The 27637-nt window shown below is 35.8% G+C and overlaps 1 protein-coding gene across 2 annotated transcripts; it reads left to right on the plus strand.

Annotated features, from left to right (window-relative positions):
• Positions 1-810: 810 nt before the first annotated feature.
• Positions 811-27582, plus strand: cabp1a (calcium binding protein 1a). Of its 2 annotated transcripts, none has more exons than XM_051116308.1 (7): positions 811-1838; positions 23033-23063; positions 23251-23394; positions 23479-23588; positions 23660-23734; positions 26406-26478; positions 26588-27582. In XM_051116308.1, the coding sequence occupies exons 1-7, from the start codon at positions 1143-1145 to the stop codon at positions 26611-26613; spliced, it is 1155 nt and encodes a 384-aa protein (XP_050972265.1). In that variant the 5' UTR covers positions 811-1142; the 3' UTR covers positions 26614-27582. The 2 variants fall into 2 exon arrangements, with proteins under 2 accessions (XP_050972265.1, XP_050972267.1); XM_051116310.1 differs by lacking the exon at positions 811-1838 and adding an exon at positions 22614-22936.
• Positions 27583-27637: the final 55 nt, after the last annotated feature.

Below are 27637 nucleotides of genomic sequence, written 5' to 3' on the forward strand. Positions count from 1 at the left end.
GATGATCAGTATTTTTTATGATCTCATTTTCACATTTGTCATTATAGAAGTTTACTCCTTATGAATAGATTTTTAATAGGCCTATAACAATTTTAAATAAAAGCATGATTATCGGTATTACTCATAATTAAATATTAAATACAATGTTTTGTATAAATTAATGAATTAAACAAATTAAATACATGCTTTTCATTAAACATGCATTTGTAAACTATTATTTTATGTATATTTCATCTGATAATCCTGTTAGTTCAGAATTTTACATAGGGCGTGATTAAATATTAAACGTTTTCATTAAACATGCATTGTAATTTTTTTATATATTTCATCTGTTAAACCTGTTAGCTCATTGTATATACAAGACATAACTAAATATTAAATGCAGGTTTTTCATTATGCATTATATGCTATTTTATGTATTTTTTTTTCTGATAAACCTGCTACCTCTAAAGTTTACATAGAACATGATTAAATATTAAATACATGTTTTACATACAACTATTTTAATTATATTTTATCTGATAAACATGTTAGCTCAGAAAAATGAATAAATGGGCTTTACTTGCTTTCATGTCACAGAATAATATTTAATTGGTTTAATACTTAAACGTCCAGGAAAGTCTTTAATTACGTCCATATTGGTCAACATGAATTAGGCTATACTTTTGTTTGTCAGGTTCCTCACAGCATCCAATTCTCTTTTGCATACTGAAGTATCCTTTACTTATAAACACATTACAAATGAAGCTTAACGAAAGAGATCCTTGTTTCGGTCCATACATTACATGTTGTGTTGTGTCACCCACAGGCATCTGATGATGCACACCATACGTTCCGCGTGTCCTCTCTCTCTCTCGCTCTCTCTCTCTTTCTCTCTGAATCTTTTTTGGTTTATTTCCTAGCCCATCTCCCCTTACCTACGCGTCCTACCAGAATAGCGCTTATACCGCCTTACGGAGCAATCAGGTGGCACCAACTCTAAGAGGAGAAGATCTCGACAGCATCATTTCAAGCCCAACATGCCATCGAGGAGGTGCCGATGTACTCTCAGCACTCTACACCGGGCTATTATATTCAAACGATAATAATGTGACACCCCAGAGGTCAGCCTTTACCTTCAAGGGCATTTTACTAGGCTGAGGATGAGTTTCACGCTCCCCAAAAGCGAATCGACGACCTCCTTACTGAGATCCTCCGCACCGGCCAGGAGCGCGGCTCAGCCGCCCGATCATCCCGGAGCCCGGCGGATACACCATCAGCGTTCCGCCGCGACGGCATCTGGAGCGGAGACGGCGGATTGCGATGCGAGCTCGCGGAGACCCCTTTGTCACCCCTCACTGGTCGGTACCCGGAATAGCGCAGAGAAGAGCCACCCACAACACTCCCACTCCCATGGACACGCTCTTTCCACGGCTCACAGTCAGGAGGACCTGTCGGAGCTTCCAGATGGAAGAGAGCGCAAGACAGCCAGACGACACCACCATCATCATCACCATCATCATCACCACAACCGTCATCATCACCATCACCGCCACCGGGCTACCCGGGACGACCTGCCTCAGGAGCCCCGACCCAAGCACTCTCACGCCGCTCGCATGCCCACCAGAACTCAGTCTTTCTCCGAGTCCAGGGACGAAACGGCGCTCTTTTTTGAGTCACCTCAACTGGCTCGACCGGGGTCTTCATCGAGCAGAGAGGCGTGTCCAGCCTCCACCGCCTCATCCTCGCCGGTGCCCGCATCCTCCAGCCGCTCCTCCCGGAGATCGGGGAGGTCCAGCGCAGCATCTTCTGAAGCGGACTTCAACCTGCGGCCGTTCCTCAGCTCAGTGTTTGGACAGGTAAGGCCTGAACACACGCTGAGAATACGAGTTTTATAATGACTCTTGTTTAAGTAGCTGTAAGCTGCTTTTATGGGGCCAAACACGTCAGTGACATAAACTTTATACTACGAGTAAATGTCAGTAGCCAGTCATGATTTTAGTTGAGAAAGGCTTAAACGTCATAGGCAAACCAAATTTATTCAGACACCTTCAACGTTTCTCACATTATCACAGTTTATTCGCTATAGTTTACAAAATGGTATAAAATATGACAAGAACTCATAGTTAAACTGTGTCGGAACAAGTTCATCTTGATAATGTCAGATAACTTTGTTAGAAAGGTATGAAATGGATTACAATATTTACACAACTATCAATACTTTGTTGACCAATTAACAAGTAATGCTTAATTTTGTTCATTCTGTGGGATAAAAAGGTTGAATTAGCAATTAAATAAATAATAAAAAAAAAACACTTAAGCAAAACATGGTTAGATCAAAGTGTCTGAATAATTTTTGGTCCCAAAATTTAATCAGTTTTACTGGTAGTCCATTGTATGAAGAATTTTTGGGTGTAATATGTCACAGTTCACTTTATTTTGCTATCCTCACGTACATAAATGAACTATAGTGTCCTGCACCCACTAAAAAAAAAAATAAATAACAAAAAAATAAAATAAAAAATTATATCTGGTGTCTGAATGATTTTTGTTTTGACTGTATAATACAAATGCTTACAGTTCATTGGTGGTATAGTCATTGAGCATTGTTTTAATGACAAAAAGTTTAGTGTAAATACTTGCTACTTGAAGGTAATGCTTGATAAAAGTATCGCAAGAGTTGCCTACTGCCACAAAAGTCAGAGATATGGTATGATTTGAGTCAAGAATAGGTTTGAGTTCAGTTTAGGTGTAGGGTTTCAGTTCTTTTCATATGTTTCATGAGAACAGTTGAGTTTATGAAAAAGCGTTTGATATGTTTTGTCCAACATGGTCTAAACATTACCAAACCCAAATGTGTTGAAAATCTAATCAATGGTATGAGATCAAGAAGTTTTTAATTAAATTCAAAATGGTGGGCAGGCAATGCCATAGGCTATTTTATGTAGAAAAATGGATGATATCATATTCCAAATGATCAAATTAATCAAGACAGGGCAGAACAATTCAAACACATTTATCAGCTGGCGCCGTCATGAACTTTCCAGGTACTCAGGGCACACATGTAACAAGTTTTGTCATATGCTAAAACAAATTTTGTCATATGCTGTCTTAATATGTCCTATTCCATCAGATTAATATGTGAAAAACAAAACACTGAAATAGTATGTCCAAATTCATAGTAAAAAATAAAAAAATCCTAGATGACCAAATAGTTCCACCAAGATTCAGTGGACACTTTACTATCCGATGAGGCCACAAGAGATGAGTTGTGAATGACACTGAAACATGCTACTGAGACTGCTAGGTCACTTAAGAGTAACAACCTATCATCAGAGACTGGGCAGAGACAGTGCACTTGCACATAGGCCTTCATCATAGTGCAGTCACATTAGCAAAATTTCTGTAACATTTTCGGTAATATTTGGAGGCAAAAAAGGTGTAGCGAGAAAGCACAGCTCACACACACCTTCAAACTAGCTTTCTGTTGGCCAGTGTGGTGAATCTGCTGGACCAACCTGTTGCAAAATTTGTGTGGGGAAATGTTTCGCTCTCATGTGAACTTCCTGATCACCTACTTTCCTATTGAAATCACTGGATCACTGGACCTTAGCTAGACCAACCTGAAAAATGCTGTTTAGTTGCGTCGTTGTGCTTAAAATCCCAATGAAACCAAAATGAAAGGAGAAGTTCACTTCCAGAGCAAAAAAAATGTACAGATAATTTACTTACCCCCTTGTCAAGATGTTTTTGTTTTTCTTTCTTCAGTCGTAAAGATTTTTTTTTTTTTTTTTTTTTTTTTTGAGGAAAATATTTCAGGATTGCTCTCCATATAGTGGATTTCAATGGTGCCCACGAGTTTGAATGTCCAAAGTGCAGTTTAAATGCAGCTTCAAATTAGCAATATCACACTCGTAGACTTGAGATATGGCTGTATATCAGCACGGCTGTGATTTGTCCATAGGCTGTAGGTAATCACAGCGTGCTGATATACAGCCATATCTCAAGTCTACGAGTGTGATATTGCATTTATACAACAGTTTGATGGCACAAGTGTGTAAATAAACAAAATAACAATGGAGTGTCTATAAAAGCCCTCTTTTGTGCAGAACTACTTCCTTCCACCACAGATTCAAATCAAAGTTTGACAGTTTAACAGCTGAGCTCAAGCCTCCGTTACTAATTCCAAAACGTCACTTTAGAACGAAGGAATGTTGAGTTGTTTCATTGAAAGCTTATTGTATTACTGCATTAAAACCTCACTGTATCATGTATGAGCATTTTGAGAGAGAGAGAGATGGACTGAGCGAGTGTGATTAACGTACCTGCATCTGATAAAGCATTCACTATTCATATTCACAATGAAAGTGTTATGTTTGTGGTAACGTTAATATCCTTTCATCTGTAAAGGGTGATTTTGCTGCTCAGTGCATTTGTTTGTTGCGTCAAGCTGTTGATAAAGCTAAAAATAACTTCCGCTTAAAACCTTTATAACTTTTTAGTATAAAAGTCTTTACCAAAGTTCCTTCTTTACTGCTGACTCAGTCTCTTGTTGCCATCTAAAAGCAGAACAATGTAACTAAAGTCACCATCACATGCACAGTTTCTCAATACTAAACACCATTATTAAATATATTATTAATATTAAATATTGTTTATATAAATTATTATTTATTATATTTAATAAACAACAACAACAAAAACAGCCATCAAAAAGTTGCTAGGCAATTCAGTCAGAAGTAAAGGTGTTCTGATATACAATATTGAATTTACATGTACATGAGATTTTGCTAAAACTATCTCAAAACTATCAAATAATAGATTAATGAAACCAAAGACTGCCCGTTAGATTTACCCCAAAATGTATTATATCTCATGTTTAACCACTATAGAGACATTAGAGCCAGCAGTACATTCCAGAAGATCTGGCCAAGTTGAGGCTTCCCCGGCGGCTTTATTAAGCGCAGAACGGTCGCTGACACTCTGGAGCTCACACGTCTGAAAACGTAGACGCAAATTTTCAAATAGATGTTATCTTTATTAGCAAACTGCATATTTAAACTATAAACAAGTACATTCTCGCCTTCTTCTCCTTTTTGCTTTTTTGGCTTTTAGTATTAATATGTTAGCCTTAAAGGGCCGGTTGCACCAGCTAGATGCTGGGTGTGAGCCCAGTGCTGGACTTTGCAACGTCCAGCTTTACGATAAATATTTACAACTGTTGCACCAACAACACTACGATCAGGCGCAACTACAACCGGCATAGATGATGTGCGTCCACGCTGACACATTCTCCCGCAGTGATCGCTGAGACACGCTGCAATGGCTACAACTACTAATAGAACTGAATTGTTCAAGACATCGTAACAAGTGAAGCCACCGTGCCATGATTTCATTGAGTAAACATTTCTTAACAAGTCCGCATTTTTGTATCTGAAGTCTCCCTGCACATTCCCATGACAGATTTCTTTACTAAAAATGAAAGCGACTTAAAAAAACACTAAAAATGGAACTGTAACAGAAACAGAAATATGCACTATATAGGGGATAGGGAACAATTCAGATAGTGGTTTCACGCTGTATAACGTGAACCGCCGCAGCACACACAGTTTGCTTGCTCCGGTCCAAAGACTCAATAGCACGGAGTAGATCATATGCACGAGTTGGTTCAGACCACAAAACATGTCGGACCCATTTGAATTCTACACAGAATGCTATAATTTATATTGATATGGATGAGATTGTGGCTATCATACACTGTCAAATGCAGCTTTATCTAGCTCAACGGATCTGTCACAGTTGTGTGTAGACGGAGACGTACGAAGACAAAATATAACAATTCTTTAATAAAATCCACAAAAGGTAACTCCAGACAGGAACAGCAGGGAAACACACACCAACATAACCTTAAGATCGGACGAAAAACACTGAACTGAATACAACTTATATAGCGGTGCTAATGATACAAGAACAGGTGATGGTGATTAACTAATAATGACTTAACAAGGACAGGAACAGGAAAAAACATATATGGGCACAGAAGGGAGAAACCAACACAAACAGTCCATAGGGGTGTGACATGACATTACCCGGGTGGAGGACGGCTCCGTAGAAGAATCAAAAACAAAAACAAAGGAGGGGACATGGGATGGTAACAGAAAGTCAAAGGCTCAGGGTGCTGACGGATGGAGGGAGGACAACAAACAAAGTCCAGGGTGCTGACGATGGAGGGAGGAGCCATGGAGGAGACAGAAGGGTCCAAGGTGGATCAGACGGAGGGAGGAGCCAGGGAGGGGACAGAAGGGACTCGGAGCAGGAGAAGCAAGGCGAGACCCAGGCCGCAGCCATAATGGTAGCCCACGTTGGAGCGACGGAGGGAGGAGCCATGGTGGAGGAAGGGCTGACGACTCCAGGGGGCTGACCGACGGCAGCGGAGCAGGTGGAGGTGGAGCCCAAGGCGGAGACGGAGAGCCGATGATCCTGGGTGACACCGAGGATCTGGAGAGCCAAGGCGGAGCCCAAGGCTCTCGCGACTGAGGTGGAGATCCGGAGACACTCTCCAGACACTGGAGGATCCCTTCCCTCCAGCTCAGTCCTGTGGTGTCTGGGAGGTTCACAGGGCGGCTGTAATTGGCCCCAATCCAGAACAGAGAGTTGATGGTGGTGTCGTCCAGCCCTGACATCATTGCCAGCCTAGGGCTAGGGCGGAGAAGCGAGCGGCTACTTCCATTTTTAATGGTCCGATCTTCTGTCACGGTTGTGTGTAGAAGGAGATGTACAAAGACGAAATATAACAAATCTTTAATAAAATCCACAAAAGGTAACTCCAGACAGGAACAGCAGGGAAACACACACCAACATAACCTTAAGATTGGACGAAAAACACTGAACTGAATACAACTTATATAGGGGTGCTAATGATACAAGGACAGGTGATGATGATTAACTAATAATGACTTAACAAGGACAGGAACAGGAAAAAACATATATGGGCACAGAAGGGAGAAACCAACACAAACAGTCCACAGGGGTGTGACAGGCTCTGGCCCAAGCGGTGAAATAAATAAAATGCTATTGGCTATTTTAAAAAGGGGGCGGGGCTGCTTGATATGTCCCACTTGTCCTTCTGTTTCAGTTGAAATTACGTCAACACATAGTATAACTCTGCTTGTTTTAAAGCACTGCAGTGGACCTTTAAGAAACAAAATTAATAATGCCATTGTTGTCAGCTATTACTGATTTGATATGTGACCCTGGACCACAAAACCAATCACAATGGTCCATTTTTTTAAATGAGATTTATACAACATGAAAAAATGAAAAAAAAAAAAAAAATAAATAAGTTTTGATATATTTACGGTAGGAAATTTACAAAATATCTTAATGGAACATGATCTTTACTTATTATCCTAATGACTTTCGGCATAAAAGAAAAATCAACCATTTTGACCCATACAATGTATTGTTGACTATTGCTATAAATATACCCATGCTACTTAAGACTGGTTTTGTGGTACAGGGTCATATATGTTACTGAAACATAATTTAGTCTAATTATTATTATTTTATTTTTTCCATACTAAAATTATTAAATTCTTTCAAATTGTGTAAACATCTGCCTGTGGGAATTACAAAAATACGGCTGCTGAGACTTGTTTATTTTTGTTCATTCAACACTGTATGACCTGATGAATCTAAAGAGACCTGTATATCATGATATCTCGCACACAATAGTTTGTCATTTGATACCATATTCTGCAATCAGAATCTCTATACTGTGTAGCTGAATCGGCACCTTTAAATGACTACGTTTTTAAATTAATACAATAATAAATTACATAAATTAATATGAACTTATCTTCACAATGTGTCCCAGAATTTAATTCCTGATTGAATGCTTTCTGACAGTAAACAGCTGTTAGCTGCCACTGATTAAATGTGCCCCTCACAGGATTGGATGTCTAGAATGTTGTGGAAGCTTGCCTTCGGTACACGTATCACACGAACTTTGAAAATCAATTGCATTAATAATAAAGGAGTCTTGGCTGGAAGGATGAGCTCCGGGCGGGCGGGTTCTCCTTTGTTGAGTTAGACACTGAAAGGCTTGAATAGATGAAGAACACATTGTCTGTTTGTGAAATGCAAATCTTTTTTAGGCATATCCGATTCTGTGAGATTCTGTGTATAAATGATTAAAAGCTGTCTGATGGCACCGCCATAATGACTTTGATGCTGCGTTGCAGCTAGAAAACAACACACATAAACACACACATTCATCTGCAGCAACACTAATGTGGGTCGTACTATTGTGGATATGCAGGAAGCTTTTAAAACTGACATATCGCCACATTTTAGAATCCGTGTTAATAAGATAAACCCCTTTTTGAGGGTGGAAATGAACTGGAGGGTTAGTCATAAAACAAACCAGATCAGACCTATTAATTATACCCAGCTTCAGGGTCAGAGCTATTTTAAATGTACAAATAATAAAAAGCGCCACTTGTTAGATTAAAGGGTAAAATGAACTGGCGGCTAGTTAGAAAACACGGGCAAATGAGACCAATTATAAAATTCGCCTTCAAGGTCAGAGTGTTTCTCACTGTAACCCTCCATCTGTCATTGTTTATACTGTGATGGTTCATTTACATTTGCCTCAGTGTTTTTTGCATCTCAAAACCCCAAAATACAGTTACTATATAGGCTTTTATAACCTAATTTGCTACCTAGTTAAAATAAAGTCACCACTACTGCCTGTACTGCATCATTCAAGTCTAAAATGTTGGAGTATGTCATTGGCATTCATGGAGGAATCTCACATTACTGGGAGAAACCTTCTGTTTGCAAGTATGTTGTTTAGGCTGTCAGCCTCAGACGCTGTATGAATCAGTGAGGCTGGCTTACAGTCTCTCACTGGGTGTGTGTGTAAACACAATTTACCAGAAATGCTGTGTAATAGGCTTCAGATCACAGAGGTGACACATTTGCACATCGGTCTGTCTAAATTCCCAGCACTTGCATTGATGGGATGTTGCAATAAGACTGACAAAAATGTCCTTGGATGACAATGCGACTCTTTCCCTCCATAAATCTTGAAGATGTTAAACCAGATATGGAGTTCGCTTGAATGCTATTTTTAGTCTCACACCCCTTTGTGCATCTGTGTCATTCCTCAGATGTTTTTGTGTCTATTGTCAAACACACCCCTCCTTTTTTTCTTACTGATGTGTTTTTTGAGGTTACGGTGACCTTGCCATGCTCTTCTGGGAGATCAAGAACCAGATACTTGAGAGTGAGGGTGTGAAGATGAAAAGATGAAGGAAATTGAATGGATCTAGTGTCAATATTGTAGCTGGCGTGTATATATGATGAATGTGCAACCAATTATCTTTGTTTCTGCAGACTATTTTGATTTATGTAATATAAAAAGTCCTGTGATTCAGCAGTCATTCATTCAGCGTGTTTCCTTATCTACAGCCTGAGATGCAGGAATAAGTGCTTATTTGCTGTAAATATTAAAACTCTGTCATCATGACAGACCTTTCATTCATTTTAACATCTTAAAGTATAAGTTTGGGTAAAGCGAAGAAGAACACATCCCAGTGTGCTGTTAATTTTCTCTATTATCTTTTCACAGGTGATTTACCTTTTTTTATTACACATTTCAATGTGTTTTAGGGTTGAAAGGAAATGTATGTAAACTAAATATTTAATTATTCTAATTGGTTAAATAGGAACAAATAACAACAACATATTAATTCCATAAATTCAATATTCTATGTAAGGAAAACAATTACATTCTAGATGCTGTCGATATGTTAATTATGCCGATTTGCAAACATACAAATGCTGGCAGATTTTTATAAGATCATGTTGCTGTCTATGTGTAGATAATTATAACATAAAAGTGTAGAAGACTGAAACACAAATGTTAACTTGTCAGATTCGAGTCTCAGTAATAAGAAGTAGCAAAAAAAATTATTTTGTACTGTGACGTACAGCTGAGCGTAATGGATTATTAAAAACGAAACAAACGTAGAGTCTTGGTTTTATTAATTGGTTGTTGATTGGATGAAGGCAGATCTGACTGCAAGCTTGCAGTTGACTGTAAAGGGAACCACATGTATTAAGACTTGTATGGCTTCATATATCGTAAATGATGTCTTTTACTAAAATATGTAGTTGAAAACGATTTACATTATTTAAAAAAATCCACATCGTTTTACATCGGAAGATGCCTGTGGACGAATAAATCTTCCTAAAGACCCGCGTCTTGTTCTCTCCACTTTAGCACTGATGCCTTTGAGGCTTATAGACCACAGCTACTGAAAGAGCTTACAAACGGCAGAGACAAGAAACGCTAGATGCCATCCTGGCAGGATGTAAACATGCTGATGATTGTCAAGACACAGCAGCCACTGAAGGAATTTCTCAGTGCGGATTTCAATCAATATCCAAGGCGTTTAGACTCCTTGTGGGGAAAAATTGATGGTATGGCATTTGGTTTAAGCCTACACTTATATCCATCACCATCTGTAAGTTCTTTCAGTAGCTGTGGTCATTGTATCAGTATTTTATTTTCCAAGTTGTGGAAAAAAAACAGCAACAGGTAGCACCAGTAGCTCAAAGAGTGCGACCATTTCATGCCATTGAAATAATGGCACCCTCAAAAGTCCAAAATATGTATAATACGATGTGGATTTTTAAAAAATAACATTAATCTTTAATGGGTTTTCTACTGCATATTTCTGTATGAGACATCATTTACATTATATTAAGCCATAGAAGTCTTAATACCAGTTATTCCCTTTAAGAAGTATTGGCTCCAAAAAAAGAGTATTTTGACTATATGGACACAACACTGTAAGTTCATTGTTGGCTATTATTTAATGATCATACATCATTAGTTAACTTACAGTGTCAAATTAGCTCATTCTCTCAGTCAAGAGGTGCTTATAGGTTAATTAAATGCCTTCATCTCTTCACATTTTCACAGGACTCTCTCACTCTCTCAATTCTTCTGTCTCGTGCCTTATTTTAGAGCATACGGTACATTCTTTAAAACAGTGTTTCTCAACCTTTATGTCTTCATCTGCCTTATCTGTAAGGCTCAAAAATCCTTTTATAAAGGATCCTTTCAATTTCTTTTAGTTCTAGATAATCCAAAAATGAAAATTTGCTAACAATGTACTCACCCTCAGGGCATCCAAGAAGTAGATGACTTTGTTTCTTCATCATTAAAGAACTGGAGAAATTTAGCATCACATCACTTGCTCATCAGTGGATTCCCGGTGAATGGGTGCCATCAGAATGAGAGTCCAAACAGCTGATAAAAACATCACAACAATCCACAAGTAATCCACACAACTCCAGTCCATAATTTAATGTATTATAAAGTGAAACAAGTCCATCAAGACTTCTTTATTGCCAAACTGTTGCTAGTCTAAAATCCATAATCCATATTTGAACTTTATCCAGTAAAAAAGTCATCTCGTCTGAATTAGATGAGAAATATGCACAGAGGAAGCACTGTCTGAAACAGTCCAAAAAAAATATGATGGTAGATTTTGATGTGAGAGGACAACATTGGATAGACTTTTTAATTGGAGGATTATGAACTAATATTTTGGCCAGATGTATCAGTTTATGTAAAGTTAAAACATCTGAATTTTGCATTTATTTCTGACGTTAATTAATGGACTGGAGTTGTGTGGCTTACTTCATGTTTTTATCAGCAGTTTGGACTCTAAATTTCTCCAAATATGTTCCAATGAAGAAACAAACTCATTTACATCTTTAACGCCTGAGAGTGAGTACATTTTCAGCAATTTATTTATTTATTTTTGGGTAAATTAATCTTTAGAAAAAAAAGAACTGAACAGAATATGATGTTATTTTAATCAATTAGTTTTTCACAGTTTTATGTGTTTAAAAGATCAAAATCAAAATCTTTCCAACAAATATCCTCTGGAAACTTCTTAAGCGCCCCCTGCTTGGAAATCAGTGCTTTAAAGTAATCCTCTTTCCCAAGTCTTATCCTGTTACAATAATGCACAGTTTTATAACCTTAGGAACTGCTTTTGCTGTAGATTTTTATTTTTTATTTTTTTGCCTATGCACATTTTTGTTTGTGTACAGGTGGAAACAGGTGCACATTCAAGGACTGAGAAAGATATTATGTGATAATATGCCTTGCATTCCAATGAGTGTGCGTGTTGAGCTTGTGACTGTGTCTGCTGACAGGATGAGAGGTGACAGTTAAAAGTAGGTTGCACACTGAAGTTCACAGAGAGCTTGAAAAGGGGATGGAGGGATAAATAAAACTAACATATCAGAGGAGAAGAGGCAGAGAAGGGCTTCTGCCCCTAAATCTGTTTCTCAGGATGAATCATCTCATGGAGAAAAACGAGGGGAAAACAGAGATGGATGCAAGATGACAGATAAAAAGTTGTGCATGTGTGTATGTTTATGTGAGAAAAAGAGATTCATAAGGATCAAAACGAGAGCCAAAAAAGAACATTTATCTGTGTCACAGATAACCGAGCAGCATAAACAGAAGCATTGTTAATTGGCCTCTGCATCCACTCAGTAAGCTGTGATGTCATAGTCATGGCTTGCATGTAAAAGCATGGCTATGCAATTTCTGAAAGGTTTATGAATACTTTTAAGCTCACAATAAAGGACAAGGACAGTAGCACAACATCAGCCTGCGAATAATACAATTTGTGTACTCAGATGGTATACCTACTATAGTAAAGAATAATTACCATATTCATGTAACAGTATTTAGTTGCAATAGTTCTCAACTGGCGGGTTGCAACTGAAAAAAGAAAAATCAAAGTTGTCAATAAAATAAAGAATATTGGAGTACATCTTTAAAGAAAATACCATTTCAGTCTTTCTAAAAAAATGCTAATAATTACAAAGAACCTGAAAGTTACAAATTGAAATAATCATGAATTTTTGAAGTAGAATGAATAATTGTATTTTCTTGTAAAACATGGTCCAATAATCCTTGGTCTTTATTAATAGTGTGGAATGACAAAGAGAATGAAAAACAATGCTAACTGCAAATGTCAACACAACTATTCGGGATAAAAGCAGACACAAACCAGACTTCATTAAGAACAGATTCACTTACAGCAAGGATAAGCATGTTTTGTGCTGAGTTTACAGACCATTTTGAATGGTTACTTATTGGCTGCCAAGAACAGAAATAGAGTTGCTGGTTTGACCCGGTTTTGAACCAATGTTTACTCTTTTTGAACTTAATGTTTACTCACATGAACAGGTACACTGTAAAAAATAAAAAACACAATTTGTTGAGTCAGCTTAAAATAATTTGTTACCCTGCTGCCTTAAAATTTTAAGTTCAGTCAACTAAAATAAGTTTATTCAACTTGAAATGTTAAGTTGTACTAAGTAACAACTTAGATATTTGTGTTTGCTAAACTTAACAGATGGGTAAGTAACCCAGCTGCCTTAAAATTTTAAGTTGATTCAACTCAAATATCTAAGTTGTCACTTAGTACAACTTAACATTTTAAGTTGAATAATTGTTTTTGAGTTGACTGAACCTAATATTTTAAGGCAGCCAGGTTACAAATTATTTTAAGTTGACTCAACAAATTGTTTTTTACAGTGTAGATGCTATTTTCACTAAGTGCAAATAACAATTAGATGCTATTTATACTAAGCGAAAATAGCATATTTTCTTAGCAATGCACAGTGTAAATAGCAATGGATTCTGTTTACACTAAGTGCAAACAGCAATGAATTCTATTTACACAAAGTGAAAATAGTAAGGCTGCAAAATGTTTAGTAGTGATTAATCGATTTAAAATAAAAGTTTATGTTTACATTCTATCTGTGTGTGTACTGTGTATATTTATTATGTATATATAAATACACACATACATTTATATATTAAGGAAAAATAGGTTAGATTTAAATGTATTTATATTTATATATAATATAAATTATATACAAGTGTTAAATACATACAGTTGTTTTTAAATATATACATATGTGTGTGTATTTATATATACATAATACATATACACAGTACACACACATATGTAAGCATAAACTTTATTTTAAATCAATTAATCACAACAAACCGTTTTGCAGCCCCACAAAATAGCATATTTTCTTAGCGATACTATTTACACTAAGTGCAAATAGTGATAGATTCTGTTTACACTATGTAAAATGAAACTATGTAACATTATGTAAACAATTTTCTTTGCAATAAGTGTAAATAAGATGCTATTTATACTATTTAGCTACTTAGCGCAAAGAGTGGCAGATATCTGCATCTCAGTATTGTAGTACTTTATAAACGAGTATGTAATAATTACATATTGAGTGTAAATTATCATTTTTTCTTAAAATTATTAAATGGATGCTGCCTTAAAGCCATCCCTACACCTACCCTAACCCCAACTGATATGGGCAATTTGCACTTTGTTTTTTTTTAATGCAGAAAAGGTTGATAAATCACACCTGATGTCATACTGAAATATAAACTTCCCAACCTAGATAGCAAACTTAAGTCTGCAAGATGTCTGTTGAAGATCACTTGATCTGGAAAGCATCTGCTGTGTACAAACATCTGACAGATGTCTGTAAGATGTCACACTCTTAAAACTGCTGGGTTAAATACAACCCAGCGCTGGGTAAAATATGGAGATACCCAATGATTGTGGGTTGTTTTGACCCAGCGGTTGGGTTACTTCCCAGAAGGTTGGGTTAAACATTTAACCCAACCGCTGACTCAAAACAACCCAATTGCTCGGTATGTCCTTATTTTACCCAGCGCTGGGTTGTTTTTAAACCAGCAATTTTTAGATTGCAGTTTTACATACATTCAAAATCATAAACATCTTAAAGACATCTAATTAGGGATGGAACGATTACCGGTTTAATGATAAATCCTGATGAAAACCCTCCACGGTTAGTATTTTAGAAAAGATTCGATGGCATTTTGTTTTCATCTTTGCTCCCTGTAATACTTGATTCTTTAATCGTAATGCTGCTTTATCTACGGAGGTTACGAGAAACATCTGCAATTCAGCTTTTCCGTACGCGCCATCTAATGTGAGAGAATAGATTTACAGAGTTACATGTACATTCAGCCTGTGTGCAGTTTTTGTCTGGCCAAAAAATTGGACCGAATTTGCATGCCCTGCTGTAAATTTTAACTGATTGATCAAAAACAAGCTTATGTGGGTTATATACATTTAAACAATTCAGATAGGTATCTAGAAATATTTATGAATCAGATAAAATACGTATGTGACCCTGGACCACAAAACCAGTCTTAAGTCGCTGGGATATATTTGTAGCAATAGGCAAAAATACATTGTATGGGTCAAAATTATTGATTTTTCTTTTATGGAAGAAATCATTAGGAAATTAAGTAAAGATCATATTCCATAAAGATATTTTGTAAAATTCCTACTGTAAATATATGAAAACTTAATTTTTGATTAGTAATATACACTATTAAGAGCTTCATTTGGACAACTTTAAAGGCAATTTTCTCAATATTTTGATTGTTTTGCACCCTCAGATTCCAGATTTTCAAATAGTTGTATCTCGACCAAATATTGTCCTTTATATTATAACAAAACATACATCAATGGAAAGCTTATTTCAGAGGATGCATAAATCTTCATTTTGAAAAATTGACCCTTATGACTGGTTTTGTGGTCCAGGGTCACATATAAACATCTGTTAATCAAATATCATTTTGACTTTTCTTTATTTAAAGGCTAAAATGTGAAGTTTACCATTTTATGAAACCTTTTCAAAGTTTTATTTGAACATTTCGTATGAGATAAAGTGTTGTCAGTCATGTTGTCATTTAAAATCCAGGCATCATAGGTAAAGTTATTGTTTTAGTGTTTATGCAAACAAAAAGTAATTTTATTTATTTTTTGTTCAATTTAAATATAAAAGTTTGTGAAATGTTTTCTGTGTCAGTACCTTTTGAAAATTTCCAGCACATTTTAACAATACCGTGACAATACTGATAACCGTGATAATTTAGGTCACTATAATCGTGATAAAAAAATTTTCATATTGTTACATCCCTGCATCTAATAAATGTCTATTTGACATCTGATAAATCCTCCAATAGACGTATTGCAGAAAAGCAAACACTCTAAATAATATGTCTTGAAGATGCAGACTTTAAATAGACATATCTGTGATATGCATGTGCTATCAGGGAGGAGGACTTTAACACACATAGGTGTCAAGTATCCTATTTAACGAATTGTTTGGATAATCACTTAATTTTAAATTCATAATACAAATGACATTTATATTTTCATATTCTATTGACAGTCCAGTTTATTATTGTGTAATCAAAAATAAAATTGGTTCTGCTTATCAGCAGTTGTTTTTTAAGGTCCTTTTTTTTGGACCAAATCTCCTCTCCTGTGTTTTCCTCTTTGTCCTCCTATCTAAACAAATGCAATAAAGCACTCATTCAGAATCAGTAATGCAAAATTAGTATTGGTGGATCTACAGCTGAGAGCATGAAAGAGACACTTAGAAACCATCCACACAATGTATGTGTATATAATTGCTATTTTTCCTCTCCAAGCCGATATTGTGTTAAGGATTTTTGAAAGTGGAAAGAAAACAAGCAGAGAATCACTTCAAAAAACACATGTAATACAATGAAGGCTGTCAATGCAGGGCTGAAACAAAACATGTGAACAAGCTGAAGTTACGTGTGTGAGTGTGTGTGGTATTTTTAGCTGTCTGTATAAATGATTGTTTGGATTAGTAACCAGGCCTCCAGCTGTGAGAATGGTAATATGCATGTCTGAATGAGACCCACTCTCCTCCCATCCTTTAAACACACACACTCACAAACAGTTTCTCATTTACACCCTCCTCTTTCCTTTTTGCAAAGGTTTATAGCTTATTATTATTATATTGTATTATAATTCATCTTAAACACTGCCTTTCGTCTGTGCGTATAAGACCAATGGAACTGATTCTCAGTGTATTGAATTTACTGAAAGAGTCCTTCATAACTCTATTTAATGATGTCTGCACTTACAGAAGAAACATTTTCAACAACAACAACAAAGTTTCTGTTGTTTCATGATGTTTTCTTCCAGTGTGTTTGAGATTCAAGCCCCATTTTCTTGTGGCCCATTTTTCTGTTGCTACATTTCTCAGAGTGACCTAGTTTTAGCTTTAATTATCACTAAACACCACCACATTTTTTAGTATCTGGGTATGCGGTCTTCGTATGAATTCAGGTTTTCAGGGAAATCTTTGAATAATCTCAAAGCTTCCATGAATGCTGACTAACATGCCATTATTGTAAAAGCCTGGAAACCTCATTCTGCTCATAAAACAAAGGATGCGAGTAAATTAACATTTTAAAAGGTGTCCCAGTTATTTTCATTTGCATACGTCTTGGTTCTCATCAGTTTCCTGATAAAATGGTAGGGGTGCGCAAGGCACAAACTAACGCGGGGTTAATTGTAACACACGCTTAACCAAATTTACAGTATTTACTAGTTGCCATAGCAATACTATACAGAAAAAAGTGTGCCAAAATTACTTAAAATACTTTTATGGATTTTAAAAAGAAACCACCAGAAACAGGTGGATATACGTTTTTGTTATTTACCTCAAAAGAAAGGAAGTGAAAAGTGACAACATGCCCCACATGTGGCATGTGTGGCATGTGTTGGTACAGCTTAAAACGTTATCTGATCTAATGAAAACAATATACACGACAAACTAAAATATTTTGTCAATAAAATAAGATAGTTAACTTTTTTTCAAATAAAATAATAGCTTTTTTTTAAGAATTAAAAAAATTATAATTTTTGAGTTTCACAGTGAACACATCACAACCATGCGTGGGATGGCCCTGATCGCAAAACACAGCTATACAGTGTAGTTCAAAACAATGTGTGCAAATAGATGAAACACATTCAGTGAAAATGACATGGCTAGTGTCATAGAATAGCATAGTTTAATATAGCGAGGCAGATTGTAACGCAGTGTTACAACGTTCCCCATCAGCACGACTGGAATATAAAAGTGGTTAGTGTCTTCTGCTAACTTGCCAAGCATTAATAAACTTTCTAAACTGATAAATAACATATTGGCGATTAAAATAATAGCAGATTTGTCTCATTTTAAATAAATACTAAAAACTGAGAAGAAAAATTTACTTAAGCCAGAAATTTACTTTTACTATGGTAAAATAAATATTCAGCGATATCATCAAAAGGCTTTTGAATTTTGGTACACTTTTTTCTCTGTAGTGTTGCTACGGCAACTAGTAAATACCTTAAATTTATGCTAACGTGTGTGGAAATATTTAAACCACATGTGTTACAATTAACCCCGTGTTAGTTTGTGCCCTGCGCACCCCCTATGTACCCAGAATACCCTAGCAACCACATAGCAGCATAAAAATTCCACAGCATCATGGCAGCATGCTTTGAACAGGCAGACACAACATTTTCTTCAAAGAATGATATAATCTGAAAGCAAATATAAATGCAGGTTTTTTTATTGGACTCTATGCTTTTATAACTTTGGAACCTTAACGATGGAACCTTTACATTGCACCAAATAGCAAATAGCATGCCTTTTTGGCAGAGGCTATTTACACTAACTCCGCCCACCAATGTGTAATTGGACTAGTCGACACTACAAAAGTCGATTGTTAAACATAAGCTCCAGTGGTGTAGATGGTAAAATGCGATCTACACGAGTTCGGATCTGCTTTTTCCTAACTTTTTTTCTCCCTTTTTAAATCTCAGATCTCATAAATAAAGTATCGGGTAAGGTTAGGGTACACGTAGGAAGGCCTTCAGGCCAATAAGGTGGCATACATTTAATAATTTAAAATTATAATTTGCCCTCCAAACGCTATTATTGCATACTGTTTTATAACGTACTGCAATAATGAGGAGAAGATAATTGCCACAATTTGCAATAAAAAGTATAAATAGAAGAAAATCCTGCTAATTTAACATAGTGTAAATAGCATCTATCTTTGCACTTAGTGTAATATATTTATATAGTGAAAAAAGGTTCTTTAGATTCATAAAATGCTCTTTACACTAAGAAAGAAAATGTTTCTTTGGGAAGCCAAAATGGTTCTTCTAAGGCACTGGTGTGGTGCTTACATTTTAAAAATGTAAACAATAATAAAATAAACAATATAAATAATTATATTTGTTAAATTATTTATTATTTATATTGTTAGAAATAGCTAAGTAGTGAACTCAGCAGACATGATAACATGTAAATCTATATATTGATTTAATATCAACCTGAATCAACCTAAATAATTTAAATTATACCAACAAAGCTCATTCATACTGGTTAAATCAGATTAAAATATCTCTTTAAGGTAACAATTACAGATTATCACTTTTTACAGTGTAATAAACACCTGACGCTGACTAGATTACAGAAAAATCCCAATGTAGTCCATGACTTAAATACTTATTTTATATATAAGAACACACACATGTGTCTATTTGTGTTACATATTGATACTCTTCTAGTTCTGGAAGTCGATATGTCAATATTTTGTTTCTTTTTATTCTATGAGCTGTTTTTGAGAAAACACATTTCTGACTTATTTTTCCCAAACCACACTAACTATAAATATATCCCATTGTGGCTTACACAGTCAGACTGAGCACATTAGCTAAATGATTTTGTTTCCCAATACTATTAAAGCAGATAATGCCTTCTCTATGTCTTTGGTGTTTTTTTATTGTCTCACTCTCACTTTCCCTTCCTCTCTGTTTATAGTCGCAGTGAGAGTGTATAGATCTGAAGAGCCAGTCTACACAATGTGTTCAGTAAACTGTTATGATGAATGAATGGAAAATGTTGGCTGGATTGCTTATTTTTATTAATGGGAATGCTTTCTTTCTCTATCTGTCTTTCTCACACATACAAATTCACACACAGACATACAACCCTTTCTCTGTCACATTCAAAACACATATGGCTGCGTGAATAGGCATAAATAACATAAGCAATTGTGAGTTCATGCGTCTGTGTTATTTATAAGATCAGTGTTGAAATGGATATGCAGACTTGACGTGCTGTTAATGGATGGTGGTGTGTATAAGACTCAACTGTGATACCCAATGCAGAGAAAAGTGAGAATGATGCTGAATTAGATGTTAACACATCCCTGTTGTTGGGATTTGTGTGCGTATATGAACTTGTTCCTCCTAAATGTTCCTTAGGAACCTCATTAACAGTGTTTCAAGGTTTTTTTCTGTCAGAGATGCTGTTCCTGAGCTCCTGATCGACCATAACATGAGCTATTCTCTGTTATTTACCCTTAGGAGTGTCTGTCTGTTTAACACAACACAAAGTATCTGTCATCTTTATAGAGCATGTTTAAGAGCCTGGAAAAAAGTGTTGTAAAATGTGAGGTGTGCAAATGTAAAAGTTTTAACAAAGGCAGGAGGGACATTTTTGGGGCAATGGCCTATAATATATTTTTGAGCTATACAGAGACATGGCTTTCTGGGACATGGAATCAAAGCACAGACATATTGTATCTAAAATTAAATGACCAGAAAACAGGTTCTCTTAATAAAACGTATATACATAAAAATAGGGATATACCATAATTGACCCTTCGCAAAGACACGCCACCCTTTATTACTGTTGCTATGTCCGACAAGCCATGGCAGTTAGGTTGAAAAATTCCCATCTCATTTTCTCCTCCAACTTTAAAATTGCCCTACACCGCTGTTTTACCTTTTTGTAAAGGGCGTTTGACCTTCTTTGCATATTCACTTTGTAAACACTGGGTCGGTACTTCTGCAGCAATTTAAGGTGATTTTGAAGTTGGAGAAGAAAATGAGATGGGAGTTTTTCGACATACCCTAACTGTCATGAACTGGAAAAAAGGGTTCATGCAGACCCACACAAAATGAGCATTTGAGGTTAAAAAGTATACAAATTGTAATCTTTTTTAGAAAATAACCTATCGTCTCGCTAGATAAGACTCTTCTTCCTCGGCTGGGATCATTTAGAGCCCTTTGAAGCTGCATTTAAACTGCATTTTTGGATTTTATATGGAGAGGAATCCTGAAATGTTTTCCTCAAAAAACTGAATTTCTTTACGGCTGCTTAAAGAAAGACATAAACATCTTGGATGACAAGGGGATGAGTACATTATCTGTAAATTTTTGTTCTGGAAGTGGACTACTCACTTTCATTTTCATAAAATTGATTAAAAGTGACAGTAAAGACTTTCAATTTGTTACAAAAAAAAAAATAAAAAATTTAATTGTCACAAAAATATGTATCACAGTTTATCACATTGGTAATAATAAGAAATGGTTATTGAGCAGCAAAATTAGCATATTATATGAGTTATATAATCATTTCTGAAGGATCATGTGACACTGGAGTAATGACTGCTGAAAATTCAGCTTTGCCACCACAGCAATAAATTACATCTAAATTATATTAAAATAGAAAATAGCTATTTTCAATCTAATAAAATATTGTGAATATTGTAAATTAATCAAAAATTAAAAATCTACGTAACCTTACATGTTGCCAGTAAAATAAATAAATGAAATGAAATGAAATTAGGCTTTTTTGGCATTTTTATTGTTCCACTACACTCTAAGAAATGCTGTGTTACAAAAACAACCGAGCGCTAGGTGAAATATGGACAGCGACTAACTCAGCGACTGAGTTAAATGTTTAACCCACCTTCTGGGTAGTTTTAGCTCAACTATTGCCTAAAAATTACTTTATTTCTTGCTTAAAATGAACCCAAAATAGGTTGGAAATGAACAGTTATTAATATGTTCAACAAATGAATATTTATTAATAAGTTGAATAAATAATAATGAACTAATAATAAACTTTTTTTAAATTGCTTATTAATAATTATTTACCAAATGGTTGTTGCTTAGGACTCCAGTGTCTGATTTTTAGTTTACAACCTATTTTAATTTTAAGCCAGATGTAGTAATTTTCAAACAATTGTTGAGTTAAATAAAACTACCCAGAAGGTTTGGTTAAACATTTAACCTAACCGTTGGATCAAAACAACCCAGGATTGTATTTAACTCAACATTTTTTAGAATGTATTCATAACATAAAGGAAGGTTGAGGAATACTATGGCCTCTAAAACCAAAGTGAATGTAGAGGGGGTGAAATGGGGTAACAGTAAATATGCATCTCCATGCTATGCATATGCCAAACAAATGAATGAATGTGTAAACTTTAATTTAGACTCAACAAACACACAAACACTAACACAGACCAACTGCAATGTAATGCATGTTCTGAATGATGCTTTACTGTAAATACAGTCCACAAAAGACTTTGCCCTGGAATGTTTGATGCTACTTACATAAGCAATTTAGCTTTTCTTATTCTGCATGCTGCCGTGTAGGCGTATGTATTTACGTCGCATAAATTGCTGCTGCTTTGTTTTGGTCTACAATTTAGGTTGCATGTTTTTGCATGTGCGTGTGCGTGAATGTCATGGTCTTACGTCAGTAAAGCCTGCATGTTTATACTCCTTTCTTCCCCTGTGGTGAATGCTACAGCTTCTGTTCTCCATCTTTCTCCCTCTCTTTCCTCCATCGCCTTTAAAGGTTGTCACTGTTAGGTGAAGACAGATTGTTTTTACTGTCTCACTTGCCGGGATTTGTTCACTTAGCTGTGACGCTGGAGAAATGCCATTGGCACGTGACCAGGACCACCTCACCTTTTTGTAACGTGCTATTGCTCTTTCTTAACACTATAAAACGCGTCCTAAATACACGTTGAGTGACTCTGAACGACTACAATCATAAAACAATGGCCACTGTCACTGGTTTGGATACACCACTGGTTAAAGGTTTTCTGTTAATGGATCCATCTCCAGAAGAACTTCATTTCCTGGATGGCCTGTATTTTATTGTGAGGGACTGAGTTTTTTTTTGAGTGTTATCTTTTTAATTTTGACTTTTGCTGGTGTAGTTTTGATCGTTTTTTCCTCATCTTTTGTTGTTGCAGAATCGAGAGTTGAGACCAGAGGAGATCGATGGTGAGTTTTTCAATCTGTCTATTAGATGATTCTAATTTAATAGTTTATTTAGCTATTAACCTTTTCAAACCTGTATAAACTGAACTACAATAAAAACATTCTTATGTTGTTGTAATAAAACTCATGGTTCGCTTAGCCTGTGTGTTAACGTGCTCTTCATGTGTTTGGTTTGTCTTGACGAGTGAAGAGTTGCGAGAAGCGTTTAAGGAGTTTGATAAAGATAAAGATGGCTTTATCAGCTGTAAAGACCTGGGGAACTGCATGAGAACTATGGGCTACATGCCCACCGAGATGGAACTAATAGAACTGAGCCAACAAATCAACATGAACTGTAAGGTTCTGTATGTGCACTGCCATTATCTTATCAGCCGCGTCTTTTCGTTACGAAATATTGACATTAGTTTGTTTTTCTTAGTAGGTGGCCATGTGGATTTCGAGGATTTTGTAGGGTTGATGGGACCTAAACTCCTAGCAGAGACAGCAGACATGATTGGCATTAAAGAGCTGAGAAATGCCTTCAAAGAGGTGAGTGGAGAGTTAAAAAGATTGTAATATAAAATATAAAATAAATCTTATATATATATTATGTATTCCAGTTTGACACAAATGGAGATGGTGAAATAAGCACAGGAGAGCTAAGGGAAGCTATGAGGAAACTGCTGGGACAACAGGTTAGTGCTTTTGGTACATTTGTGAGAATTTGCTTAAAGTGACATTAATATTTTTTAAATGTATGTTATTGATTGTTGACGATTTATCCATGCATATGTTTTTTTATGAATTTCAGTCTCATGATGTTTAATCAAAATGTTATTCCGGTGAAACCGGAATTTCTTTTTTTTCCGATGACGTGGTCAGGTGTTACAGTTTTAAAAGGGTAGTTCACCCAAAAATGAATTTACTCACCCTCAAGCCACCATAGGTTTATATGACTTTATTCTTTCAGATGAGTACAGTTGGAGTTATATTAAAAAATGTCTTGGCTCTTTCAAGCTTTATAATTGCAGTGAATGGGTGTTGAGATTTTGAAGTCCAATAAAGTGCATCCATCCATCATAAAACTATTCAAATAAATAAAAATGTATAAACTATAATCTTTAGCTTCTGCTAACTGTCGTACCCACGTTTATGAGAAAGTGGCGTTCTAGTGGATGACGTAGGACGTAGGACATAGGGGTAGTGTAAGCTCCGATGAGAATATGCTAGTTTCATAAAAACCAAGTTTTGTTTACAGCAAAGGAAAACCAGTCTCCTCTTGCCTTATATTGAAATCTTCCGACATTTTTCTTTACAAATCCTCTTTTTGTACTTCTAATTTGTGACTGGTGCTTTTTTTTTTTTTTGTTTTCTCCACTGCGCTTCCACATTCGTCACCTCACCGGAGCTTACGCTACACCTACATCCTACAGTATATCATCCACTGGAATACCACTCTCTCAAGAATGCTCAAATGACAGTTAGCGGAAACTAGAGATCATGGTTTATAAAGGTTTAAATATAAATATTTTACTCTAATTTTACACAAACACATCAATTCGCTTCAGAAGGTGAGTGGAGTACTTTTTATGATGGATGAAAGCACTTTATTGGACTTCAAAATCTCAGCACCCATTCACTGCCATTATAAAGCTTAAAAAAAATTAGGACATTTTTCAATATAACTCTGATTGTATTCATGTGAAAGAAGAAAGTCATATACACCTAGGATGGATTGAGGGCGAGTCATTTTTTTGTCACGTAATTTTAATTTTTGGTGAAGTATCATTGTATTATTGTTGCTTTCAACAGATTACACCTTAAAAACTACAAAGCAACTCTACAGTGTCTTTACGTTTTTCGAAAGCTGTTTCGAAATCTAGAAACTAACTCCAAATCAACTTAATTTTGGCTTGATTTTGTTCAAAATGGTGCACACCAGTTGATTTTAGTTTTAAAATATTATTTTAATATTATTAAACCTGTAATGTTGGTGCTAAGAATAATTCCAGGTTTGCCAGGTTTTCACAACAAAGACCCGCCAATTGCTACTCAAAACCAGCCCAAAACTAGCCCAATCACGTTTCGATAGGGGTCCCTCGTTAAAAATCGTGTTCCGGGTGATAAAATACACATTTTTTTTGTCTGGGTTCCCCTGGCAAATTCACATTTCAGGGGCTAAATATGACGTTATTGGAGTTGCTTAAACCTGCGGACCTCAAAAACAACCTGTGGCAACAGCGTTAAAGTAGACCAATTCTACGGGAAAACCCCTGACTTGCCAACACTGGATAATTCCGAAGAATCTACATACAGTTCTTTTCCACACTCTCAAAAAGGATGTGTTCATTTTTAACACTTTGTTTGTGTGTGTGTTGACTATTTTAACATGTTTGGTGTCATTTTGTGTACAAAATTGTCACAAATTGATTAACTATACCACATTAGTGTGTTAACTAGACACAGAGTTGTGTTAAGAAACAACACAGGTTGAACAATCTTTCATATTCATATGCATATTGTTCTATATAGTGTAAAATAGTTGTTTAGAACATTAAAATGTTCTTTAATCTAAAACAACAATGGTTCTTTTAAAAACAGTTCAATAAAAGGATCTTTGAGGACCCCAGTATGGGTTTTCTCTTGAATCACTCTTAAAAAATAAAAGGTTCGATATTAGTATCAGTTGTTCCATGAAGAACCTCACTCAAGCCATCCTAGGTGTATATGACTTTCTTCTTTCAGACGAATAAAATCAGAGTTACATTAAAAAATGTCCTGGCTCTTCTAAGCTTTATAATGGCAGTGAATGGGTGTTGACATTTTGAAGTCCAAAAAAGTGTGTCCATCCATCATAAAAAGTACTCCACATGACTCTGAGGGATTAATAAAGGCCTTCAGAAGCAAAGCAATGCATTTGTGTAAGAAAAGTATTCATATTTAAAAATTCACTTTAGAAGGTCTTTATTAACCCCTTGGGGCCATGTGGAGTACTTTTTATGATGGATGGATTGATGCACGTTTTGGGACTTCAAAATCTCAACACCCGTTCACTGCCATTATAAAGATTCGAAGAGAAAGTCATATTTACCCAGGATGTCTTTAGAGCGAGGTTCTTTCAGTCTATGGTGAACTGTTTGGAAACCAAAAATAAAACAGCCATTAAAGCGGTCAGTATGATTTTTGCAGATCTACTTAAGTATTATTATAAATTTGTTTGAGGAAATGACCAGAATCAGTCATTTGAATTTCTGAACCAAATCAACATGAAATACAGTAACCATTTTGGGGGTCAAAATGCCGGATTTTTTAAATATTTGGGTTCCTGTCACCTGATTTTGAACATCATATTCCTGTGTTTGTTAGGTTGGTCATCGAGACCTAGAGGACATACTGAGAGACATTGACTTGAATGGAGACGGCCGAGTAGATTTTGAAGGTAAAAATCTCAGAAGCACTACGTGATAATAAAAAACTCAAAAGTACACAATAGATACGCAGTAGTTTTCAGTTAAAGTCTGAGTATTTTTTCTGTCTGCCCCTTTTAGAGTTTGTGCGAATGGTGTCCCGCTGAGAGGGCAGCGTTCATATGGTGTCTCCAACAGAAGAAAGTGAGATGCTGTACTGCTTCCTGCTGGTCAAAGCAGACAGACTATTAGACTACTGCAAGAAAAGCCTTGCTGAGCCAGTGCATGGTATAAAAATGGAAAACTGGACTTTTTGGAGAAAAACTAAACAAAACAAAACTCATGCACACACACAAACAAAAAAAGTATACACTTATACTGTAGCCAAGAGTCTTTGCACTTTCAACCTGCAAGACCAAACAATATATGTTTTTTACATGCACATTTGAAGGAGAATACCATGCTTGATTATGGCAATATTACATTACATGTTGTCCCGTGTATAGTTGTCTCTGTGTAATAAGGTAGGTGAAGATAATGATGTCTGAAAGTTTTCCTTTAGTTTGCAGTAATGTAACGGCGTAAATGCATCGACTTCCAGATACTATGTTATATATACGTCAAGCTCAGCTACCAAACTCCATTGTTTATTTGTCCTTGTCAAACTATTTGCCTGTTTCTGTTCTTAATTCACAGTGCATGCCTTTAAAATATAAACCACTGTGCAAGATGGAACTAAAACGGAACCAAATTTTGTTGCTGGGTTAACTTTAGATTTAATTTTGACACATAACTAAGTGGTTTCTAACTTTAGAAATGTTTGATTCACTATTTTTAGTTATCATGACATACTTGCCAGGAACCAATTTCAAGAGCACACATTTGCACTCAGACAGATATTACAAATGTTCAAAAACTGATCACTATAACCTTAAGAAACAGGTTTTGTTTATTTGAATTGAGCCTCTTTGTGTCTGTGTGACCAGTGTCAGAGACATCTGTAGTCTAAATTGTTACCTGATCAGATTCTTGCATGCCAAAAACCTTTATATGTAATATAGTGGTTTTAATACATTGTAACAGAATAAGCAAATAAAACTGTGTCTAGTAATAGCATATATTTTTCATCACCACATCTGTGTAAGCGTCATTACTCTATTAGTTCATGACTCAACAAAAGGTTTGCATACA

Source organism: Labeo rohita, chromosome 8 (assembly GCF_022985175.1).
Source record: "Labeo rohita strain BAU-BD-2019 chromosome 8, IGBB_LRoh.1.0, whole genome shotgun sequence".
Classification (NCBI taxonomy): domain Eukaryota; kingdom Metazoa; phylum Chordata; class Actinopteri; order Cypriniformes; family Cyprinidae; genus Labeo; species Labeo rohita.